Source organism: Hyperolius riggenbachi, chromosome 6, assembly GCF_040937935.1.
Source record: "Hyperolius riggenbachi isolate aHypRig1 chromosome 6, aHypRig1.pri, whole genome shotgun sequence".
NCBI lineage: Eukaryota > Metazoa > Chordata > Amphibia > Anura > Hyperoliidae > Hyperolius > Hyperolius riggenbachi.
Window position 1 is genome coordinate 289,368,741 of NC_090651.1, and position 21,330 is coordinate 289,390,070.

The 21,330-nt window shown below is 43.1% G+C and overlaps 1 protein-coding gene across 3 annotated transcripts in view; it reads right to left on the minus strand.

Moving 5' to 3' along the window:
• Positions 1–16,018: 16,018 nt before the first annotated feature.
• The window catches only part of LOC137522789 (serine/threonine-protein kinase SBK1-like), a 71,624-nt gene continuing 66,312 nt past the window's right edge, over positions 16,019–21,330 (minus strand). For all 3 annotated transcript variants that reach the window (XM_068242877.1, XM_068242876.1, XM_068242878.1), the window contains exon 4: positions 16,019–17,195. In XM_068242877.1, the coding sequence (XP_068098978.1) occupies positions 16,461–17,195 (735 nt within the window). In that variant the 3' untranslated portion in view covers positions 16,019–16,460. The remainder of the gene's footprint in view (positions 17,196–21,330) is intronic.

Sequence of the window (21,330 nt, forward strand, 5' to 3'; positions counted from 1 at the left end):
GCATCCTGCTGATCTTTTTTAGCTATAGTAGTGTCTGAATCACACAGCTGAAACAAGCATGCAGCTAATCCAGTCAGACTTGAGTCAGAGCACCTGATCTGCATGTTTGCTCAGACTCTAAGGCTAAAAGTATTAGAATCACGGGATCAGCAGGACAGCCGGGCAACATGCATTGTTTAAAAGGACAGAAATATGTCAGCCTCCATATCCCTCTTATCCCTTGGAGCCATCAGCTCGACATGATACCTCCAGAGATTGTTCTATTCACACCACCGCATGTGAGTGCACCCATTCAGTGGTTCTGACGCTAGTGGTGAACGTACACTCACCATACACAAACAATAAGCCTATTTACAATGGATCTCATCCTACTCAATAAAGTGCCTGGTTTCTCCATCCAGGCATGTGTGTACCACTGCTGCACTGTGCTGGTGCTGCCCCCCCCCCCCCCCCCCGGTGCCCAGTGCAAGCTATACAATACCTCTCCACATCCTCCACTTGCTCCGGGCTCCCTCCGCTCGCCATACACGTGCGCCATATTGTTCCCTAATAACAAGGACGCGTGTGTTACGTCTGACGTTACTCATGCGCCCTTACTAGGCAACCATGTGGGGCACGCGTGTATGGACAAAGCAGGAAGCCTGGAGAAAGCAGAGGCTGTGGACAGATAATGTATAGCTTGCACTGGGCACTGGGGGGACATTAACATTAGGGGGGACATCATTGGGTCGGCCACGGTGGTCGGATGCGACGTCACAAGGCTGATTCCTGATTAATGGCAGCATGAAATTGATCGGGAATTGGCCTGCGGTGTATGGGCAGCCAACAGATCGCTCTCTAATCAGATTTGTTAAGAGAGAGATTTGTCTCCTGGTCGAATCTGTCCATCATCGCTAGATGTATAGAACATTAGTATTAAAGTACAGAGTCTCATATTGTTTCCAGTACAGGAAGAGTTAAAGTGGTCTGAAACATCATTTCCTCTTTGCTCTAAAAAGATTTCTTACAGCTTTAAAGCTACTATCACAATTTTTTTAAGCAGAACAGCATTCAAACAGTTAAACACAGCACTTTGTCCTGCCATGTAAAGCCCCTTCAGCTTAGGATCCAATCCGAAGTGGAAATAACAGTATCTTTTGTTTACATTCCTCAGTTGTTACGTTGTAACAACTGAAAACGAGCTATCTGTGAAGCTCTCTCTGCTTCAAGCATACGTACAGTTCAGAACAGCTCACTAGATTTTAATATATAATAAAAAGCAGCTTGAATAAAATGCAATGGCAGCTTTCAAAAGGAGATAAACTGTACTTTGGGAACTCGTAATTTGTAAACAGACAAATATTACTTGAATAAAAAGAACGAAACACATTTTTATTGAATGTTTTTTCAGAGTTTCAGACCACTTTAAGAAACGTCAGTTGTTATTTGGGCAAAACAGCTTCTCTGAGCTCTCCAACCCAACTTGGGTTAGAGACAGTCCTATTTTATGAAGCATTCATACATCAAAGAAACAGTGAGACAGAGCTTCAGATAAGGTTTTACTGCAGGGGAGTTCAAAAAGTAATTAGCTCTGCTCTGTTTCATAGTTTAAAATACATTGGCCCATATGCAATTCAGTTTTTCTCCTGAGTTTTCTCGTGGGTAATATTTTCAAAGTTGTCTATAAAATGCCTTTTAAACCAACAACAGGCAAGAAAATACTCAAAATAATTTTGTTAGTACTTTTACTCCAAATTTTTGGCACTTTTTCAATGGTAAAATGGTTGCGAAAAACTGAATTGCATATGGGCCAGTGTGTGGTTTGTAATTGCAAATGTGACAGAATGATGCAATGTTATAACAAAAAAAAAAAAGCTATATAACTGAAATTAAAAATATGAGACTCTTTTATTTGCTACTAATGTCCTATTAATTATTTGTACTACACATACAATTTATTATATCATAAGGTTGTTGGTTTTTTTTCGCTTCAGTGTCACTAAACATTGTGCTCGGCAATATGGACACAAGAAAGCTGTTGAATTAAAAGATTTGTAACTTTCTTATGTTGCATAGAAAAGCAGAACCCATCTGCACCCAGGTCTAACTTCAATGAGTCATAAACACCAACTTAAAAAAGTTAGTATTGGTCATACAATTTAAGGTGATCTGAGTGTCTGGGCAGCTGAGGGAAAAAGATGTTATTGTACAACAGCAATTATACAACAGTGTAACACGATTCAAAACAAGGAAAGATGGCAATGCACCCCAAATTCAAGGGGATAACCCATAAGGCTAAAAAGTCCTTGATGTGAGGATGCTAGGATGCAGGGTAATATACAGGATCTTCTCAAAAAATTAGCATATTGTGATAAAGTTCATTATTTTCTGTAATGTACTGATAAACTTTAGACTGGTTGAACTCGATGGACGTATGTCTTTTTTCAACCAAAATAACTATGTAACTATGTATATTTTAGATTCATTACACACAACTGAAGTAGTTCAAAGCCTTTTATTGTTTTAATATTGATGATTTTGGCATACAGCTCATAAACACCCAGCCTGGTTCATTACTCAAAACCGCAATCATGGGTAAGACTGCCGTCCAGAAGGCCATCATTGACACCCTCAAGCAAGAGGTAAGACACAGAAAGAAATTTCTGAACGAATAGGCTGTTCCCAGAGTGCTGTATCAAGGCACCTCAGTGGGTAGTCTGTGGGAAGGAAAAAGTGTGGCAGAAAACGCTGCACAACGAGAAGAGGTGACCGGACCCTGAGGAAGATTGTAGAGATGGACCGATTCCAGACCTTGGGGGACCTGCGGAAGCAGTGGACTGAGTCTGGAGTAGAAACATCCAGAGCCACCGTGTACAGGCATGTACAGGAAATGGGCTACAGGTGCCGCATTCCCCAGGTAAAGCCACTTTTCAACCAGAAACAGCGGCAGAAGCGCCTGACCTGTACTTGACACTGGACTTCAGGCATTTTGGCAGTTCCCTCTCCCCAGTCTTCCTCCAGACTCTGGCACCTTGATTTCCGAATGACGTGCAAATGTTGCTTTCATCCGAAAAAAGTACTTTGGACCACTGAGCAACAGTCCAGTGCTGCTTCTCTGTAGCCCAGGTCAGGGGCTTCTGCCGCTGTTTCTGGTTCAAAAGTGGCTTGACCTGAGGAATGTGGCACCTGTAGCCCATTTCCTGCACACACCTGTACATGGTGGCTCAGGATGTTTCTACTCCAGACTCAGTCCACTGCTTCCGCAGGTCCCCCAAGGTTTGGAATCGGTCCTTCTCCACAATCTTCCTCAGGGTCCGGTCACCTCTTCTCGTTGTGCAGCGTTTTCTGCCACACTTTTTCAGAAATGTCTTTCTGTGTCTTACCCTCTTGCTTGAGGGTGTCAATGATGGCCTTCTGGACAGCAGTCAGGTCGGCAGTCTTACCCATGATTGCGGTATTGAGTAATAAACCAGGCTGGGAGTTTTAAAAGCCTCAGGAATCTTTTGCAGGTGTTTAGAATTAATTAGTTGATTCAGATGATTAGGTTAATAGCTTGTTTAGAGAACCTTTTCGTGATATGCTAATTTTTTTAGATAGGAATTTTGGGTTTTCATGAGCTGTATGCCAAAATCATCAATATTATAACAATAAAAGGCTTTGAACTACTTCAGTTGTGCGTAATGAATCTAAAATATATGAAAGTCTAATGTTTATCAGTACATTACAGAAAATAATGAACTTTATCACAATATGCTAATTTTTTGAGAAGATCCTGTAATAGTAGCAATAAGTTTGCACAGAGTTCCTGGCCAAAAGCAGGCAACTGATGATACTTTAAAGTTCCTGTCCACAAGCAGGCAACCGATTGTGCATGGAATTCCTGTCCACAAGCAGGCAGTTGATGGTTTTGGAGGATCAAGGATTGCCTATAGGCCGTGATAAGACACAGATTTATGACAAGTTAGCGTAATGGCAGCAGAAGGCCAGCTCAAAGTTCCTGTCCAGAAGCAAGCAACTGTATGACAAAAAGATCTCAAGGTATAATAGTGAGGCACTGTGTCCTAGAGAGACAGCATCATAGCAATAAAAGAAGCAATCCAAAGTTCCTGTCCAGAAGCAGGCAACTGGTGTAGATGGTGTAGTTGGTTAAATGTTTCAACAGTATCCACCATTAATGTACAGCAGCGCATATCATGTTCCATGCATCAGAGTAGGCCTCAACACATATGCTGAAAGGAGTTTGGGTGCAATTGCAGCAGTGGCGGCGCCAGGGGGGTGCTTGGGGGTGCTCAAGCACCCCCTAAATTTGTCCAAGCACCCCCAAAGCACCCCCTGGCGTGAACTGACTTCAGGCGTCTAAGAGACGCCGAGTCAGTTCCCAGCGGCAGCCCGGAGCAGCAGGCAGGGCTACGGTAAGATGGCCGCCCGAAGCCCTGCTCTGCAGACTTGGAGTCTGCAGTGCAGGGCTTCGGGCGGCCAATTTCCCATAGCCCTGCTCGCCGGGTAATGCAGGCTGCTGCAGGAAGTAAGAGGATCGTGGGAGCTGAGCTGCGCGCCACAAGGAGGTGGGGAGAGGAGGAGGTCGGAACAGGAGGTCTTCTGACTAAGTGAGTAAATGTTTTTTTCTTTTCTTTTTCAGGTGGTGCTGCTGATTGTTGCATTGTGCATATTGGGGTCAGATCTGCTGAGCATTGTGCATATTGGGGTCAGATCTGCTGAGCATTGTGCATATTGGGGTCAGAACTGCTGAGCATTGTGCATATTGGGGTCAGATCTGCTGTGCATTGTGCATATTGTGGTCAGATCTGCTGAGGATTGTACATATTGGGGTCATATCTGATAAGGATTGTGCATATTGGGGTCATATCTGATAACGATTGTGCATATTGGGGTCATATCTGATAACGATTGTGCATATTGGGGTCATATCTGATAACGGTTGTGCATATTGGGGTCATATCTGATAACGATTGTGCATATTGGGGTCATATCTGATAAGGATTGTGCATATTGGGGTCATATCTGATAACGGTTGTGCATATTGGGGTCATATCTGATAAGGATTGTGCATATTCGGGTCATATCTGATAACGGTTGTGCATATTGGGGTCATATCTGATAACGATTGTGCATATTGGGGTCATATCTGGTAACGGTTGTGCATATTGGGGTCATATCTGATAACGGTTGTGCATATTGGGGTCATATCTGATAACGGTTGTGCATATTGGGGTCATATCTGATAACGATTGTGCATATTGGGGTCATATCTGATAACGATTGTGCATATTGGGGTCATATCTGATAACAATTGTGCATATTGGGGTCATATCTGATAACGATTTTGCATATTGGGGTCATATCTGATAACGGTTGTGCATATTGGGGTCATTGAACGTGTTTTTTGTTCAAATCTGCTCACATTACGTGTATTTTCTTGAGAAAACCTGCACAATTATGTGAATTTTCTGGGGAAAGGGTCACCAAAACTTGGGCCCTCTGTCTTTGCGTTGCACTTTTAAAGGGAACCCGAGGTGAGAATAATATTGAGGCTGCCATATTTATCTCCTTTTAAGTAATACCAGCTGCCTGGCTGCCGTGTTGGTCCTCTGCCTCTAATTCTTTCAACCATAGACCCTGAACAAGCATGCAGCAGGTCAGGGGTTTCTGACAATATTGTCAGAACTGACAAGATTGGCTGCATGCTTGTTTCTGGTGTAATTTAGTTCACTGCTGCAGCCAATAGATCAGCAGGGCTGCCAGGCAACTAGAATTGTTTAAAAGGAAATAAATATGGCACCACCATATCACTCTCACCCTGGGTTCACTTTAAATTACAGTTAGCCCCACCCTCATCCGGTCATGACCACACCCATTTTCTCACCGCAGGTCGTCAGCTCCCCCGGAAATTGGTCCAGCACCTGCATAGCACCCCCTAAAAAAATTCCTGCAACTGAATTGCAGGCTTACAGCAATTGCACCCAAACTCCTTTCAGCATATGTGTTGAGGCCTACTCTGTTGCCTCACATTGGGACTTTACAAATTACTCATATTGAGCCACATTGATCCTATGGATGCTTTATCTTCTTTAAATGATGCATGGAACATGATATGTGCTGCTGTACATTAATGGTGGATACTGTTGAAACATTTAACCAACTACACCATCTACACCAGTTGCCTGCTTCTGGACAGGAACTTTGGATTGCTTCTTTTATTGCTATGATGCTGTCTCTCTAGGACACGGTGCCTCACTATTATACCTTGAGATCTTTTTGACATACAGTTGCTTGCTTCTGGACAGGAACTTTGAGCTGGCCTTCTGCTGCCATTACGCTAACTTGTCATAAATCTGTGTCTTATCACGGCCTATAGGCAATCCTTGATCCTCCAAAACCATCAACTGCCTGCTTGTGGACAGGAATTCCATGCACAATCGGTTGCCTGCTTGTGGACAGGAACTTTAAAGTATCATCAGTTGCCTGCTTTTGGCCAGGAACTCTGTGCAAACTTATTGCTGCTATTATATTACCCTGCATCCCAGCATCCTCACATCAAGGACTCTTTAGCCTTATGGGTTATCCCCTTGAATTTGGGGTGCATTGCCATCTTTCCTTGTTTTGAATCGTGTTACACTGTTGTATAATTGTTGTTGTACAATAATATCTTTTTCCCTCAGCTGCCCAGACACTCAGATCACCTTAAATTTTATGACCAATACTAACTTTTTTAAGTATATTAATAAATGGTATTTTTTATTCATATATATCCTTTGGTGTTTATGACTCATTGAAGTTAGACCTGGGTGCAGATGGGTTCTGCTTCCTTTTCTTTGCTTCTTTCAAAACCGTCACTCTGAGTCATATTTATAGATGTTAATTATATACATGTAGGAGTGGATTGGTGTTGGATGAATCGCATATATATATTTGTATTTCTTATGCTGCATTACAAACCAAATAATATGGCCCCTCTGCACCACTGTATGTTATGCCATGTTTTTTTATTTGGCTTTTGTAGTCCAAAATAACCAAACACAGAACCTTCTCAGAATTAACTTGAATGGTGTTCAGAAGTGATGCCAACCCAATACTGAGCATTTTGACCTATCCAGTAGAACGGTCTATACACTAATTAAAGGCATGTTCAACCGTCACCAGTATCTACAACTTCATGTTATGTACACTTACCATAAGTCTGATTTCATCCTAGCCACAGAGTGAGTATTGTTTATAACTACTTATGACTGGATGTGGTGTAGACACAGATGATGTAGTCAGATGGACAGACTCACCGGCGTACCTACCGGGGATGCGACCCTCTCAGTCGCAGGGGGGCCCGGGGCTGCTCTGGGGCCCGCTCACTGTGCATGGGGGGAGCGCTGCTCTGGACCCCCCAGCAAGGTGCTCAACTGGCCGCAGCGTCTAATAGACGCTGCGCCAGTTCATTCCCCGCTGCCCTGCTCCAGCAGCCTGCATAGTCTCCGGCAGGCAGAGCAGGGCTATGGCAAGATGGCCGCCGAAGAAGCCCTACACTGGAGACTATTTGTGTCTCTAGTACAGGGCTTCGGCAGCTATCTTGCCGTAGCCCTGCACTCTGCCTGTCAGCGCGGGAGATGTGCTGCAGGAGGACTCGGGAAGCTGCGAGCCAGATGCCAGGAGAGGAGAAGACTTCTGTCAGGTAAGTGAATTGGTCTTTGTTCACAGGTGCATTTTTTTTTCTTGTGTCTGCTGCCTACATTGTGATTTTCTGGTGTCTGCTGCCCACATTACGATTTTCAGGTGTCTGCTGCCCACATTACGATTTTCTGGTCACTGCTGCCCACATTGCGATTTTCTGGTGTCTGCTGCCCACATTACGATTTTCTGGTCACTGCTGCCCACATTGCGATTTTCTGGTCACTGCTGCCCACATTGCGATTTTCAGGTGTCTGCTGCCCACATTACGATTTTCTGGTCACTGCTGCCCACATTGCGATTTTCTGGTGTCTACTGCCCACATTACGATTTTCAGGTGTCTGCGTCCCACATTACGATTTTCTGGTCACTGCTGCCTACATTGCGATTTTCTGGTCACTGCTGCCCACATTACGATTTTCAGGTGTCTGCTGCCCACATTACGATTTTCTGGTCACTGCTGCCCACATTGCGATTTTCTGGTCACTGCTGCCCACATTGCGATTTTCTGGTCACTGCTGCCCACATTGCGATTTTCTGGTGTCTGCTGCCCACATTGCGATTTTCTGGTCACTGCTGCCCACATTGCGATTTTCAGGTGTCTGCTGCCCACATTACGATTTTCAGGTGTCTGCTGCCCACATTGCGATTTTCTGGTGTCTGCTGCCCACATTACGATTTTCTGGTGTATGCTGCCCACATTACGATTTTCTGGTCACTGCTGCCCACATTGCGATTTTCTGGTCACTGCTGCCCACATTGCGATTTTCAGGTGTCTGCTGCCCACATTACGATTTTCTGGTCACTGCTGCCCACATTGCGATTTTCTGGTGTCTACTGCCCACATTACGATTTTCAGGTGTCTGCGTCCCACATTACGATTTTCTGGTCACTGCTGCCTACATTGCGATTTTCTGGTCACTGCTGCCCACATTACGATTTTCAGGTGTCTGCTGCCCACATTACGATTTTCTGGTCACTGCTGCCCACATTGCGATTTTCTGGTCACTGCTGCCCACATTGCGATTTTCTGGTCACTGCTGCCCACATTGCGATTTTCTGGTGTCTGCTGCCCACATTGCGATTTTCTGGTCACTGCTGCCCACATTGCGATTTTCAGGTGTCTGCTGCCCACATTACGATTTTCAGGTGTCTGCTGCCCACATTGCGATTTTCTGGTGTCTGCTGCCCACATTACGATTTTCTGGTGTATGCTGCCCACATTACGATTTTCTGGTGTATGCTGCCCACATTACGATTTTCTGGTGACTGCTGCCCACATTGCGATTTTCTGGTGACTGCTGCCCACATTGCGATTTTCTGGTGACTGCTGCCCACATAAGGATTTTCTGGTGACTGCTGCCCACATTACGATATTCTGGTGACTGACTGCTGCCCACATTAGGATTTTCTGGTGACTGCTGCCCACATTACGATATTCTGGTGACTGCTGCCCACATTAGGATTTTCTGGTGACTGCTGCCCACATTGCGATTTTCTGGTGACTGCTGCCCACATTGCGATTTTCTGGTGAACTCTGCCCACATTATGATTTTCTGGCCCACATTACGATTTTCTGGTGAACACTGCCCACGTTACGATTTTCTGGTGAATGCTGTCCACGTTACGATTTTCTGGTGAACGCTGCCCACATTACGATTTTCTGGCCCACATTACGATTTTCTGGTGAACACTGCCCACATTACGATTTTCTGGTGAACTCTGCCCACATTACGATTTTCTGTCCCACATTACGATATTTTGGTGAACGCTGCCCACATTGCGATTTTCTGGTCACTGCTGCCCACATTGCGATTTTCTGGTCACTGCTGCCCACATTGCGATTTTCTGGTGTCTGCTGCCCACATTACGATTTTCTGGTGTCTGCTGCCCACATTGCGATTTTCTGGTGTCTGCTGCCCACATTGCAATTTTCAGGTGTCTGCTGCCCACATTACTATTTTCAGGTGTCTGCTGCCCACATTACGATTTTCAGGTGTCTGCTGCCCACATTACGATTTTCAGGTGTCTGCTGCCCACATTGCGATTTTCAGGTGTCTGCTGCCCACATTACGATTTTCAGGTGTCTGCTGCCCACATTGCGATTTTTTAGGTGTCTGCTGCCCACATTACGATTTTCTGGTGTATGCTGCCCACATTACGATTTTCTGGTGTATGCTGCCCACATTACGATTTTCTGGTCACTGCTGCCCACATTGCGATTTTCTGGTGACTGCTGCCCACATTGCGATTTTCAGGTGTCTGCTGCCCACATTACGATTTTCAGGTGTCTGCTGCCCACATTACGATTTTCAGGTGTCTGCTGCCCACATTACGATTTTCAGGTGTCTGCTGCCCACATTGCGATTTTTCAGGTGTCTGCTGCCCACATTACGATTTTCAGGTGTCTGCTGCCCACATTGCGATTTTCTGGTGTCTGCTGCCCACATTACGATTTTCTGGTGTATGCTGCCCACATTACGATTTTCTGGTGACTGCTGCCCACATTGCGATTTTCTGGTGACTGCTGCCCACATTGCGATTTTCTGGTGACTGCTGCCCACATTGCGATTTTCTGGTGACTGCTGCCCACATAAGGATTTTCTGGTGACTGCTGCCCACATTACGATATTCTGGTGACTGACTGCTGCCCACATTAGGATTTTCTGGTGACTACTGCCCACATTACGATATTCTGGTGACTGCTGCCCACATTAGGATTTTCTGGTCACTGCTGCCCACATTGCGATTTTCTGGTGACTGCTGCCCACATTGCGATTTTCTGGTGAACTCTGCCCACATTACGATTTTCTGGCCCACATTACGATTTTCTGGTGAACACTGCCCACGTTACGAATGTCTGGTGAATGCTGTCCACGTTACGATTTTCTGGTGAACACTGCCCACGTTACGATTGTCTGGTGAATGCTGTCCACGTTACGATTTTCTGGTGAACGCTGCCCACATTACGATTTTCTGGCCCACATTACGATTTTCTGGTGAACACTGCCCACGTTACGATTGTCTGGTGAATGTTGTCCATGTTACAATTTTCTGGTGAACGCTGCCCACATTACAATTTTCTGGTGAACTCTGCCCACATTACGATTTTCTGGCCCACATTACGATTGTCTGGTAAAATGCTGCCCACTTTACAATTAATTTACAGTGAAACGCTGCCCCATTACGATTATTTGGCACCTATGGGGGGGGCCCCATCCAAATATTCGCAGGGGGGCCCAGTGATTTCTAGTTACGCCCCTGGACAGACTCTATTAGTCAGGCGGCAAAATCCATTGCACTATCCTCTGATGAAGCAACGCTAACTTGCGATACATGTGAGGCACAGTTAGGATGGCGGTTACATTCAGAACACCTTGGGTGAGTTGCTTTCTTACTTTTTACCCCTATTGCAGTGATTGGGAATTCAGGTTAGCACGCGTTAGATGGCGGGTAGGCTTCTTATGTGGAGGTGTCTCTTTGGTCGACTATTGATTTCATACTCTTGCAATGCTTGCCTTGGTTATGCAGTTTTTAATATATGCACTTACCCATGATGTCTGGTAATTTATAATTATAATTGATATTGCTAATACTCATTTCATACTCATTTAGTGTATAGTTCATACTCATGCAATGTTTGCCTTGGTTATGCAATGATGTCTGGTAATTTATAATTTATAATAATAATACTAATTTAATACTAATTTAATGTATAATTCATACTCATGCAATGTTTGCCTTGGTTATGCAATGATGTCTGGTGGGGGGCCGCCGAGCTGGAGGGGTAGCGGGCAGGATGGGGGTATTGGGCCTAGCGGTGGGGAGGGGGGTCGGACCTCCCCTCCCTCGCCTGGGTCCCCCAATCTGTGCTCCCCTCCAGCTTTAAATAGCGAGTAAGCAGCCATCCAGCCGACAGTAAGAGGCACAGGCGGGTGATCACTCACCTCTTCCTCGTTCCAACGTGCGCTCCACTGACGTCACTTCCTGCACCGCCGGCCACGTACAATACAGTGGGCGGCGTTACAGGAAGTGACGTCAGTGGAGCACACGCTGGAATGAGGAAGAGGTGAGTGATCCCCTGCCCGTGCCTCTTACTGTCGGCTGGACGGCTGCTTACTCGCTATTTATAGCTGGAGGGGAGCGCAGATCGGGGGACCCAGGCGAGGGAGGTGGGAGTCCGACCCCCCCTCCCCACCGCTAGGCCCAATACCCCCGTCCTGCCCGCTACCCCTCCAGCTCGGCGGCCGGCCACCCGCGCACCCACGGACGGGCGGATGCCGCCCTTAGAAGTTTGCCGCCTGAGGCAAATGTTTCACCACGCCTCATGAGCGGGCCGGCCCTGGTCCCTGATCAATAAAGATTTTTGCTTATGGCATTTTATATTAACTAATATATTGATTTCATGCTATATGCAATCTTTTTCTTGTTCTTGATTGATTATTACCTCACCACAGCAGACTTTCTCAAGACACTTCTGAGAAAAGTATCTGTCCTCTTCCTAATTCTACTATTCTCATCATTTTTATCATCCATGTGTATAGCTTTAGGTAGATGTAAGGGGTAAGTGTATTTCTATGAGACACATCCCTCTGTTCAGATGCTACAGGCACTTGAGTGCTGTTCCACATCTTTTCAATGGAAATGCTAGATCTACCAAGCTATTTTTTGTTCAGAAAAAGTTCATGGACCCGAGGCTGATTTACAAAAAAACTACCAAACATTTTATGGTGTGTGGCCACCTTTAGTAGAAAAGGAGTAAGCTTTCAGCTATGAAGCCTTCCTTAGACTCGATTCCTGTATCATTCTGATACAGGATTTGAGTCTGAGGAAGGCTTCATAGATAAAAGCTTACTCCTTTTCTTCTAAGATAGCCAATATATGTGGTATCATCAGGATTCAAAACTTCTTTCTTCTATTATTATGTGCAATTGGATCTTCACCACCTCTGGTGCCAAGAGAGAAGTGGACTGATATTATGGGCAAGATTTATGGTGGAAACTGGAAATACCCTTCATAATAAGGGGACCCCCAGATACTTGCCCTCATCCAGGTAAATATATAATAGATGTTATCCCCCCCCCCCCTTATAATCCAGAAAAAGTAATATATTTATTTTATTTGAAAATAAAAACACAATAAAATATTTAATTAAAATGTTTTTTTAACACTTTTTCTTTTTTTCTTTTACCTGTACTGTTCTGCATTTTTTATCTGTATCCGTTCTTCACATCTGTATAATTCTTTCTTCTCATCTGTTATTCATTATTGTCACATTCAAATGCAATACTGATCCGAAGCCACATCACTGGCTCATTTGAACTTTCTGACCATGAGTAATCCTCAGAGCAAAAAATGAAAATAATTAAAAAAATGTGTGTGTGTGTGTGTTTTATTTGCTTTTGAATCTGTATGGTAAATAGACAGAGGTTCAAAAATGACCACTATATGCAATTTACCTGGGAGGGGACACATACCTAGGTGTCCTCTTATTATGAAGGGAAGCTTCCAGATTTCACCATAATCCCCCTTCCCCCCATAATATCACCGCCGCCTCCTTATGGGCACTGATGGCAGGGAAACCCTGTTGTCCATAACGGTGGACAAACTGGTAGAAGTGTTGTTAACCCCTGTTTGCTGAGTACCGCCCAAATGTAATTGACCATGTGGACTGGTATTGTGAAGGGCTGTAGCACCAGGATCTTGGGCTCAAATTCCCTAAGGAATTCCTGTGTGCATGGAGGACAAGAGATTAATGAGGCTGGGGGGACAGTGGGGGCATGCTTTTTTTGAAACACAGTATTATTATTAGATCTGCTCAAATCCGGATCCAGGAGACATTTGGATAGTTCTATCCGGATATCTCCCAGTTACCTGTGCAGAGTGAGCGGGCAGGGTCAATCTTACCTGTCTGACGTCTTCTTCGGTCCATCCCTCGGCGCCTCCCACGATGCGATCCAAGCGGCGGTCACATGATTACAAACACTTCCTCCTTCCGGGTTGAAGGAGGAAGTGTTTGTAATCATGTGACGCACGTGGAGCGCATCGTGGGAGGCGCCGAGGGACGGACGAAGAAGACGTCAGACAGGTAAGATTGACCCCGCCCATCTACCCCGCACAGGTTTACTGGGAGATATCCGGATAGCAACTATCTGGGTATCTCCCAGATCTGGATTTAAGCAGCTCTAATTATTATTTAATGTTAACTAAAAAAAATGTTTATAGTGCTGTCAAAGGTGATTTTACTGGCCATCATGCTGCATGGCCACAACAAGTCTATGTAATACAAATTACTGAAGTTAATGGATAAACAAATTCCAATTCCATTGAAAATATACTGAATCATATTTACTGTATGTCCTTGTTTCAGAAGCAGGAGAAAAATTAAGCAGATTTATCAAAATCAGCGCAAGGAAAAATTGAGCAAAACTGGCGCAAAATAAATAGTTGTTCAGAGCAGCCAATCAGAATCCTTTATCTGGGCATCTGCACCCGTTTTGCCATAGTTTTTCTCAAATTTTCCTTGCATGGCTTTTATATACCGTATTTTGGGCATAAAAGACGCACTTTTTCTCCACCCAAAATGGGGAGAAAATGTCCCTGCATCTTATATGCCAAATATAGGGAGTCCCTGACTTACCTGTGTCCTCCTCCTCTGCTCCCCGTGTGTCCTTCTTGTTTGTCCTTAGTATATATTTTTTGCCCTCTAAACCTGGGTGTGTCTTATAGTCCAGAGAGTCTTATATGCTGAAAAATATGGTATGTGCTCGTTTACAGCAAACCAGGGCTGTTTTTTTATTTGGTTTTAATGGCAAGGTAGCAAGTCCTATTACAGGATATTGTCAACTTGTCAACATTTAGTATTCAAAGATGCAGCCGTACCTGTTAAATGTATTTTTGCTGTGGACTCCTCATGAAATTGGATGCTGGTGCACTGCAATTGACCATACTGCAGCTCTGCTCTGGTCCTGCCCAATCCCCATTTGAAGGTGGGCAGAAACCCCCAATAGCCTTGCAATCCCAGGGGGCAACAGTGGATGAAATACACCATAACTGCTCATATACAGTCTTACTATACTGTCAGTTTCATGAATGGTACAGGTGTTTAGTAACTGATTGAAGTTCCAGGACGCAGATTCTACATCCTAATTAGTACTGCTGTAGGTTCTAGGGTGTAGAATCTATGTCCTGCATTAAAAACCCACTGTCTGCCGCCGCGTGTGAACTTGCACGCTACCACGTGTGCACGTGATTGTGCATGCTCCCACGCATGCACGTGGCCATGCATGCTTGTGTACATGCATGTGCATGGTCCTATGAATGCTTGTTGCTAGCTAATAACAACAATCATTCAATAAAGTTAAGGAAAAAAAATGTTGAAAAGTTAAAAAAATTATTAAAGTGACATGTTCCCTAAAAATAAAAAGGTTTTTTTTTAGCCCCCAGTTAATTTCTAACCCCAACTTAACCTATTAGCCCATTATTAACCCCTGCAATTTGTTTTCCTGGTTTTAACCAGGAAGGGCTAAATAATTCATTTTTTTGTGTTTTACAACTGTGAAGCATTTCATTTAAACATAAGGAAGGGTGACATTTTTTTAAAATTGGTATTTTCTGCATTGATGCCTAATTTTTCCTCATATAATCACTATAAAATAAAATAGTTTTGGGAGAAAAATATTACCCAAAGAATGCCTTGATTGTACTGAAAAAAAAACAAGATATATATTACTCAGATAGCATAAGTAATTAAAAAGTTACTGCTGTATCAAAATGACACTGCTAACATGTCAAAAATGTCAGGAACCTTAAAGAGAATCTGTACTCTAAAATTCTTACAATAAAAAGCATACCATTCTATTCATTATGTTCTCCTGAGCCCCTCTGTGCTGTTTCTGCCACTCCCTGCTGCAATCCTGGCTTGTAATTGCCAGTTTTAGGCAGTGTTTACTAGCAAAAGACATGGCTGCTAACCAGCATGTGATAGGCTGAGAGAAGCTCAGTCTGTGACTCATACGGAGCCTGCAGGGGGCGTGGAGAGGGTGTGTATAGCTTCTGCCTATCACAAGCAGAGCAGACAATTGCTGCCTGACTGCCTGAGCTGAGAAAGCCGTCAAAGGAAAGAAGATTAGATTATATAACAGAGATAATACAGCCACTGTGCAACCAGGAAAGGCTGCAGTAAGTCAGACCACATTAGAACAGGTATAGGAACTTATTGGATAGAAGAAATAAGGCTGAACATTTTGTTACAGAGTCTCTTTAAGGGGCAAAAACCGTGGAACTCGAACCAGTTAAATTTTTTTTTTACTTTGATATACACTTCTAATACAAGTCAAAAAGCCATAACATATTTGTTTCTATGATTTATTAAAGTTTTCTTTAGAAGTTAAAAAAGTGAAAGAAAAATAATACAATCTACAGGCAGTATTGTAAGCACATTTTGGTGTGACTGAATACATCAATAGATAGATACAGACTGCAAGTTGCAATATCATAAGTTGTCAGGGTCCTATTTGTGGTCTGTAGGTGGGAGGAGAGAATAAAGTACAACTATAAATCTACGACTAGCAAATATAAAAATGAGAAGTTACTATTTTTAAAATGGCACCATGAGTTAAATGTTCAACTAGGAAAAGGAAATAAATTAAAATGATAGTAAGTAGAAAAAAGCTCGATCTAAAAAAAATTAGACTGATTTATATTTATATATCTCTACTCTATTCAGAGAAGAACTTCTGTGACAATTATAATAGTAATCACAAAAGTGTAATATTTTAAATGTTGCTTAAGAAGTGTATTAGCTATTGGGTTATGGAGTCCTGGTCTATGTCCTCACTAATGTCTGCTGCAGAAGCAGTTACTGAGAGTTTCCTGTCAGAAGGCATGGAAAAATGTTTGGTTGACATGTGACTGCTGCTTGTATCTTGCAGGAAGTTCATGTTATCAGCACGATGTTCTGTATTGTTTGAATTGGCTTGTATGTTACTGTTATCTTTCAAGCTGTTAATTTTCCATGGGACACTCAGATATTTCTGGATCTCAATAGCTGGGCTTCTCCTGTTTGGATTGATGGCAAGAAGTCTGTGAAACATGATTAGTGCCTGCCGTGTAAACTGCTTCCACTGAGAAGGAATTTTGTGGTCGTCTCCTGTACACTGCCAATTGACAAACTCTGCATATTGCTTGTCCTTACTCATGGCCGTGTCCCAGGGAAAGAACCCACTGGAGATGCAAAACAGTAGGACACCAAAAGACCACACATCAAGGCTGGAGTCAAGCTCAAGCGTCTCATTATCCTCTAAGTTGCAAAGTTCAGGAGGCGAGTAAGGAAGAACCCCTTTCATGGGAGATGCTAAAAAGCCCTCAAGACGTGTTAATCCAAAGTCTGCAAGTTTTATACAGTGACATGCATCATCAAAAATTAGAACATTGTCCAGTTTGACATCTCTGTGGACAAGGGCTTTGCTGTGCATGAAGTCCAGAGCTTCTGCTAATTGCATGGCACATCGTTTTACAACTGTCTCAGGTAGCCCAACCTAAAAGAAATTAGAAACAAATAAAAATTATTACGCAACCCATACAATGCAAAACAAGCAACTTTATGGACACAAAACCAAGTGAATTATATTTCAACACAACAGGAGATATTGGCAGCGCTTCCAAATACAGGCTGCAACTGAGTTGACTAACTGCATAGATGTGCAGAGCCCAAAACATGGGCAGATTACACAACTTGCATTCAAAACAGATGCAGCAAAGGGGGATGTTAGCTTCTAAAACAGTTTACTTGCAGATTGTTAAGTACTAGACTCTTCCACGGTGATGACGTGCCTTTGCGGAAGAGATCTAACCATAAGCTAAACCTAACCACTAGCTAACAGTTAAAACATAGTATGAACCTGAGGCTGCTAGCCATATACAGTGTCATGTATTCGGCCCCCTTGAAGTTTTCCACATTTTGTCACATTACTGCCACAAACATGAATCAATTTGATTGGAATTTCACGTGAAAGACCAATACAAAGTGGTGTACACGTGAGAAGTGGAACGAAAATCATACATGATTCCAAACATTTTTTTACAAATCAATAACTGCAAAGTGGGGTGTGCATAATTATTCAGCCCCCTTTGGTCTGAGTGCAGTCAGTTGCCCATAGACATTGCCTGATGAGTGCTAATGACTAAATAGAGTGCACCTGTGCGTAATCTAATGTCAGTACAAATACAGCTGCTCTGTTGTCTAAGAGAATATTGGGAGCAACAACACCATGAAGTCCAAAGAACACACCAGACAGGTCAGGGATAAAGTTATTGAGAAATTTAAAGCAGGCTTAGGCTACAAAAAGATTTCCAAAGCCTTGAACATCCCATGGAGCACTGTTCAAGCGATCATTCAGAAATGGAAGGAGTATGGCACAACTGTAAACCTACCAAGACAAGGCCGTCCACCTAAACTCACAGGCCGAACAAGGAGAGCACTAATCAGAAATGCAGTCAAGAGGCCCATGTTGACTCTGGATGAGCTACAGAGATCTACAGCTCAGGTGGGGGAATCTGTCTATAGGACAACTATTAGTCGTGCACTGCACAAAGTTGGCTCTTATGGAAGAGTGACAAGAAGAAGCTATTGTTAACAGAAAAGCATAAGAAGTTCTGTTTGCAGTTTGCCACAAGCCATGTGGGGGACACAGCAAACATGTGTAAGAAGGTGCTCTGGTCGGATGAGACCAAAATGGAACTTTTTGGCCAAAATGCAAAATGCTATGTGTGGCAGAAAACTAACAATGCACATCACTCTGAACACACCATCCCCACTGTCAAATATAGTGGTGGCAGCATCATGCCCTGGGGCTGCTGCAAAGTTGGTAGAGACATACCCTAAAAGACTGGCAGCTGTAATTGCAGCAAAAGGTGGTTCTACAAAGTATTGGCTCGGGGGGCTGAATAATTACACACACCCCACTTTGCAGTTATTGATTTGTAAAAAATGTTAGGAATCATGTATGATTTTCGTTCCACTTCTCACATGTACACCACTTTGTATTGGTCTTTCACATGGAATTCCAATTAAATTGATTCATGTTTGTGGCAGTAATGTGACAAAATGTGGAAAACTTCAAGGGGGCCGAATACTTTTGCAAGCCACTGTATGGTCTACACATTTTCTAAAGAACAGGGAAAAGATTGGCAGTGCTCTTAAACAGGTTGTTTTTCAGATGCAGCCTAATTAGGTGTGCTGTCAATATTTTCCCTGTTCCCTATATTCAGCACAAACCTAATATTGTGGAAATTGAACTCAGGCTATATGTTTTTCTACAGTTTTGGAAAAAGTAGGCAAAGGTTATTAATAATAATAATGTACTGTATCTCTGATTTGTATTACAGGATGTGTTCCTGCGGTAGAGACTTGAGACATGATTACTTTCACATTTCCGATAGTGTTACTGGTTAGCAATAATCTAATACCACAATGTTCAATACAAATAACAGTCCCATGAAAAACTACCACATGTCTATGCCTAAAGAAAAATGCTAGGAATAGCTAGGGCCCACAGTTTGGGGATCCCAGTGCTGCATAGATGCATTGCTAGGCAACAACATCTATATGGGTCCCCAAGCTGTCGCCCTAGTGATCACATTCGATCGCTAGGGGTGGCAGCCATTACAGGTGTCCAAGAATCCTGAAGCCAAGTGTAGATGACACAAAGGGTTCATTAGTTAGTTCACTACAGGAAAAAAAAAACGTTTCCTTTTTTTTAACGGAACGCTGTAATTTTAACTTTAAAAAAAGTTAAACTTTTTTTATTTTTACTTTTCATGAATGATTGGCAGCAATCATTCACTATAGTATGGGTGCGCGAGCATGCACACATTCACTATTGGCAGCAATCATTCACTATAGTATGGGTACGTGAGCATGCACACATTCACTATTGGCAGCAATCATTCACTATTGTATGGGTGCACAAGCATGCACACATTCACTATTGGCAGCAATCATTCACTATTGTATGGGTGCGCGAGCATGCACACATTCACTATTGGCAGCAATCATTCACTATAGTATGGGTACGCGAGCATGCACACATTCACTATTGGCAGCAATCATTCACTATTGTATGGGTGCACAAGCATGCACACATTCACTATTGGCAGCAATCATTCACTATTGTATGGGTGCGCGAGCATGCACACATTCACTATTGGCAGCAATCATTCACTATAGTATGGGTACGCGAGCATGCACACGTTCACTATTGGCAGCAATCATTCACTACTGTATGGGTGCCCAAGCATGCACACATTCACTATTGGCAGCAATCATTCACTATTGTATGAGTGCGCGAGCATGCACACATTCACTATTGGCAGCAATCATTCACTATAGTATGGGTACGCGAGCATGCACACGTTCACTATTGGCAGCAATCATTCACTATTGTATGAGTGCGCGAGCATGCACACATTCACTATTGGCAGCAATCATTCACTATTGTATGAGTGCGCGAGCATGCACACATTAATGAGCGTCGGGGGCGGCTGCTTTTAGTACAGGTTGTGAGTCTCACGTCCAGGGATATTTAGTGTAGCCAATTAGGATCTGAGACTCACTTCAGTAAATCTAAAGTGGTTAAAATAACGATTTGTAAAGTAAGCCAGCTTAACCTTTATTTTTAATACAGTAGTTTTTTTTCTTGAATTACTTTTCTACAATTAAAAAATATTAAACAGTTCATTTCCCTCACCGTATAAACCAGTTATGCACAAGGTATTCGCAAGGAAGAGTAACCAAGGTTGGGGGGTTGGAAAATCCTATTATGGTTCTGTCAAGAGGATACAAGTCTCCCCACCTTCTGCCAGGAACACAAGTCCTTGCCCCTTAATGCCATTCACTTTTTTCCAGAGATTTCTCCTAGTAGATACAAAGATACAATGCAATCCCACAGCAGATTGATTGTTTCTGTAAAATGGATCGATTCCACTGATCTGATTGAATTGGTCAGTGGGAATTCAACCATTAATGGGCACGACAGATTATTTCTGATTGAACTATAAGAGACGAGATTGTATCGTTAATGATGACTTTCGCTTTCCTTTCACTGTGGAAGAACTAACAGTAATATTACAAACAATTTCATACACACTGTAGTAACCCACATGACTATGCCCAGGAATTAAGATCTACTAATAAAACTAAAGCAAAGCACAGCTGTTAATGACAAATCAACTAAAGATAGGAGATTAGGCTCTGCAATAGAGCTCTGATTCCATGAGCATGGGCAAAGCCTAACGCAGCCCAAGCAAAGAATCATTCTCAGGGCCCTTTTCCACTAGAGCGATTGTGATTGCTGAATCGCAAAATCGCAAATCGCTAGTGATTTTTAAATCGCTAGAGTTGTTACTTTATCATAGAAATCACGAGAAGTATTTTCCACTACAGTGATTCGATTTGGAAATCGCTAATCGCAAATAGCAATCGCTTGCTGGAGCGATTTTTACAATGATAATGCAATGAAAATCACAAATCGCAATCGCATAACAGAATTAATGAAAAATCGCAATCGCTGGCGTTTGTGATTTGTGATTGCGATTGCTAGTGGAAAAGGGCCCTCAAAGTCTGTCTGGGATAAATGTTACGGCATAATGTGATTATTCCTATGAGAATGAATA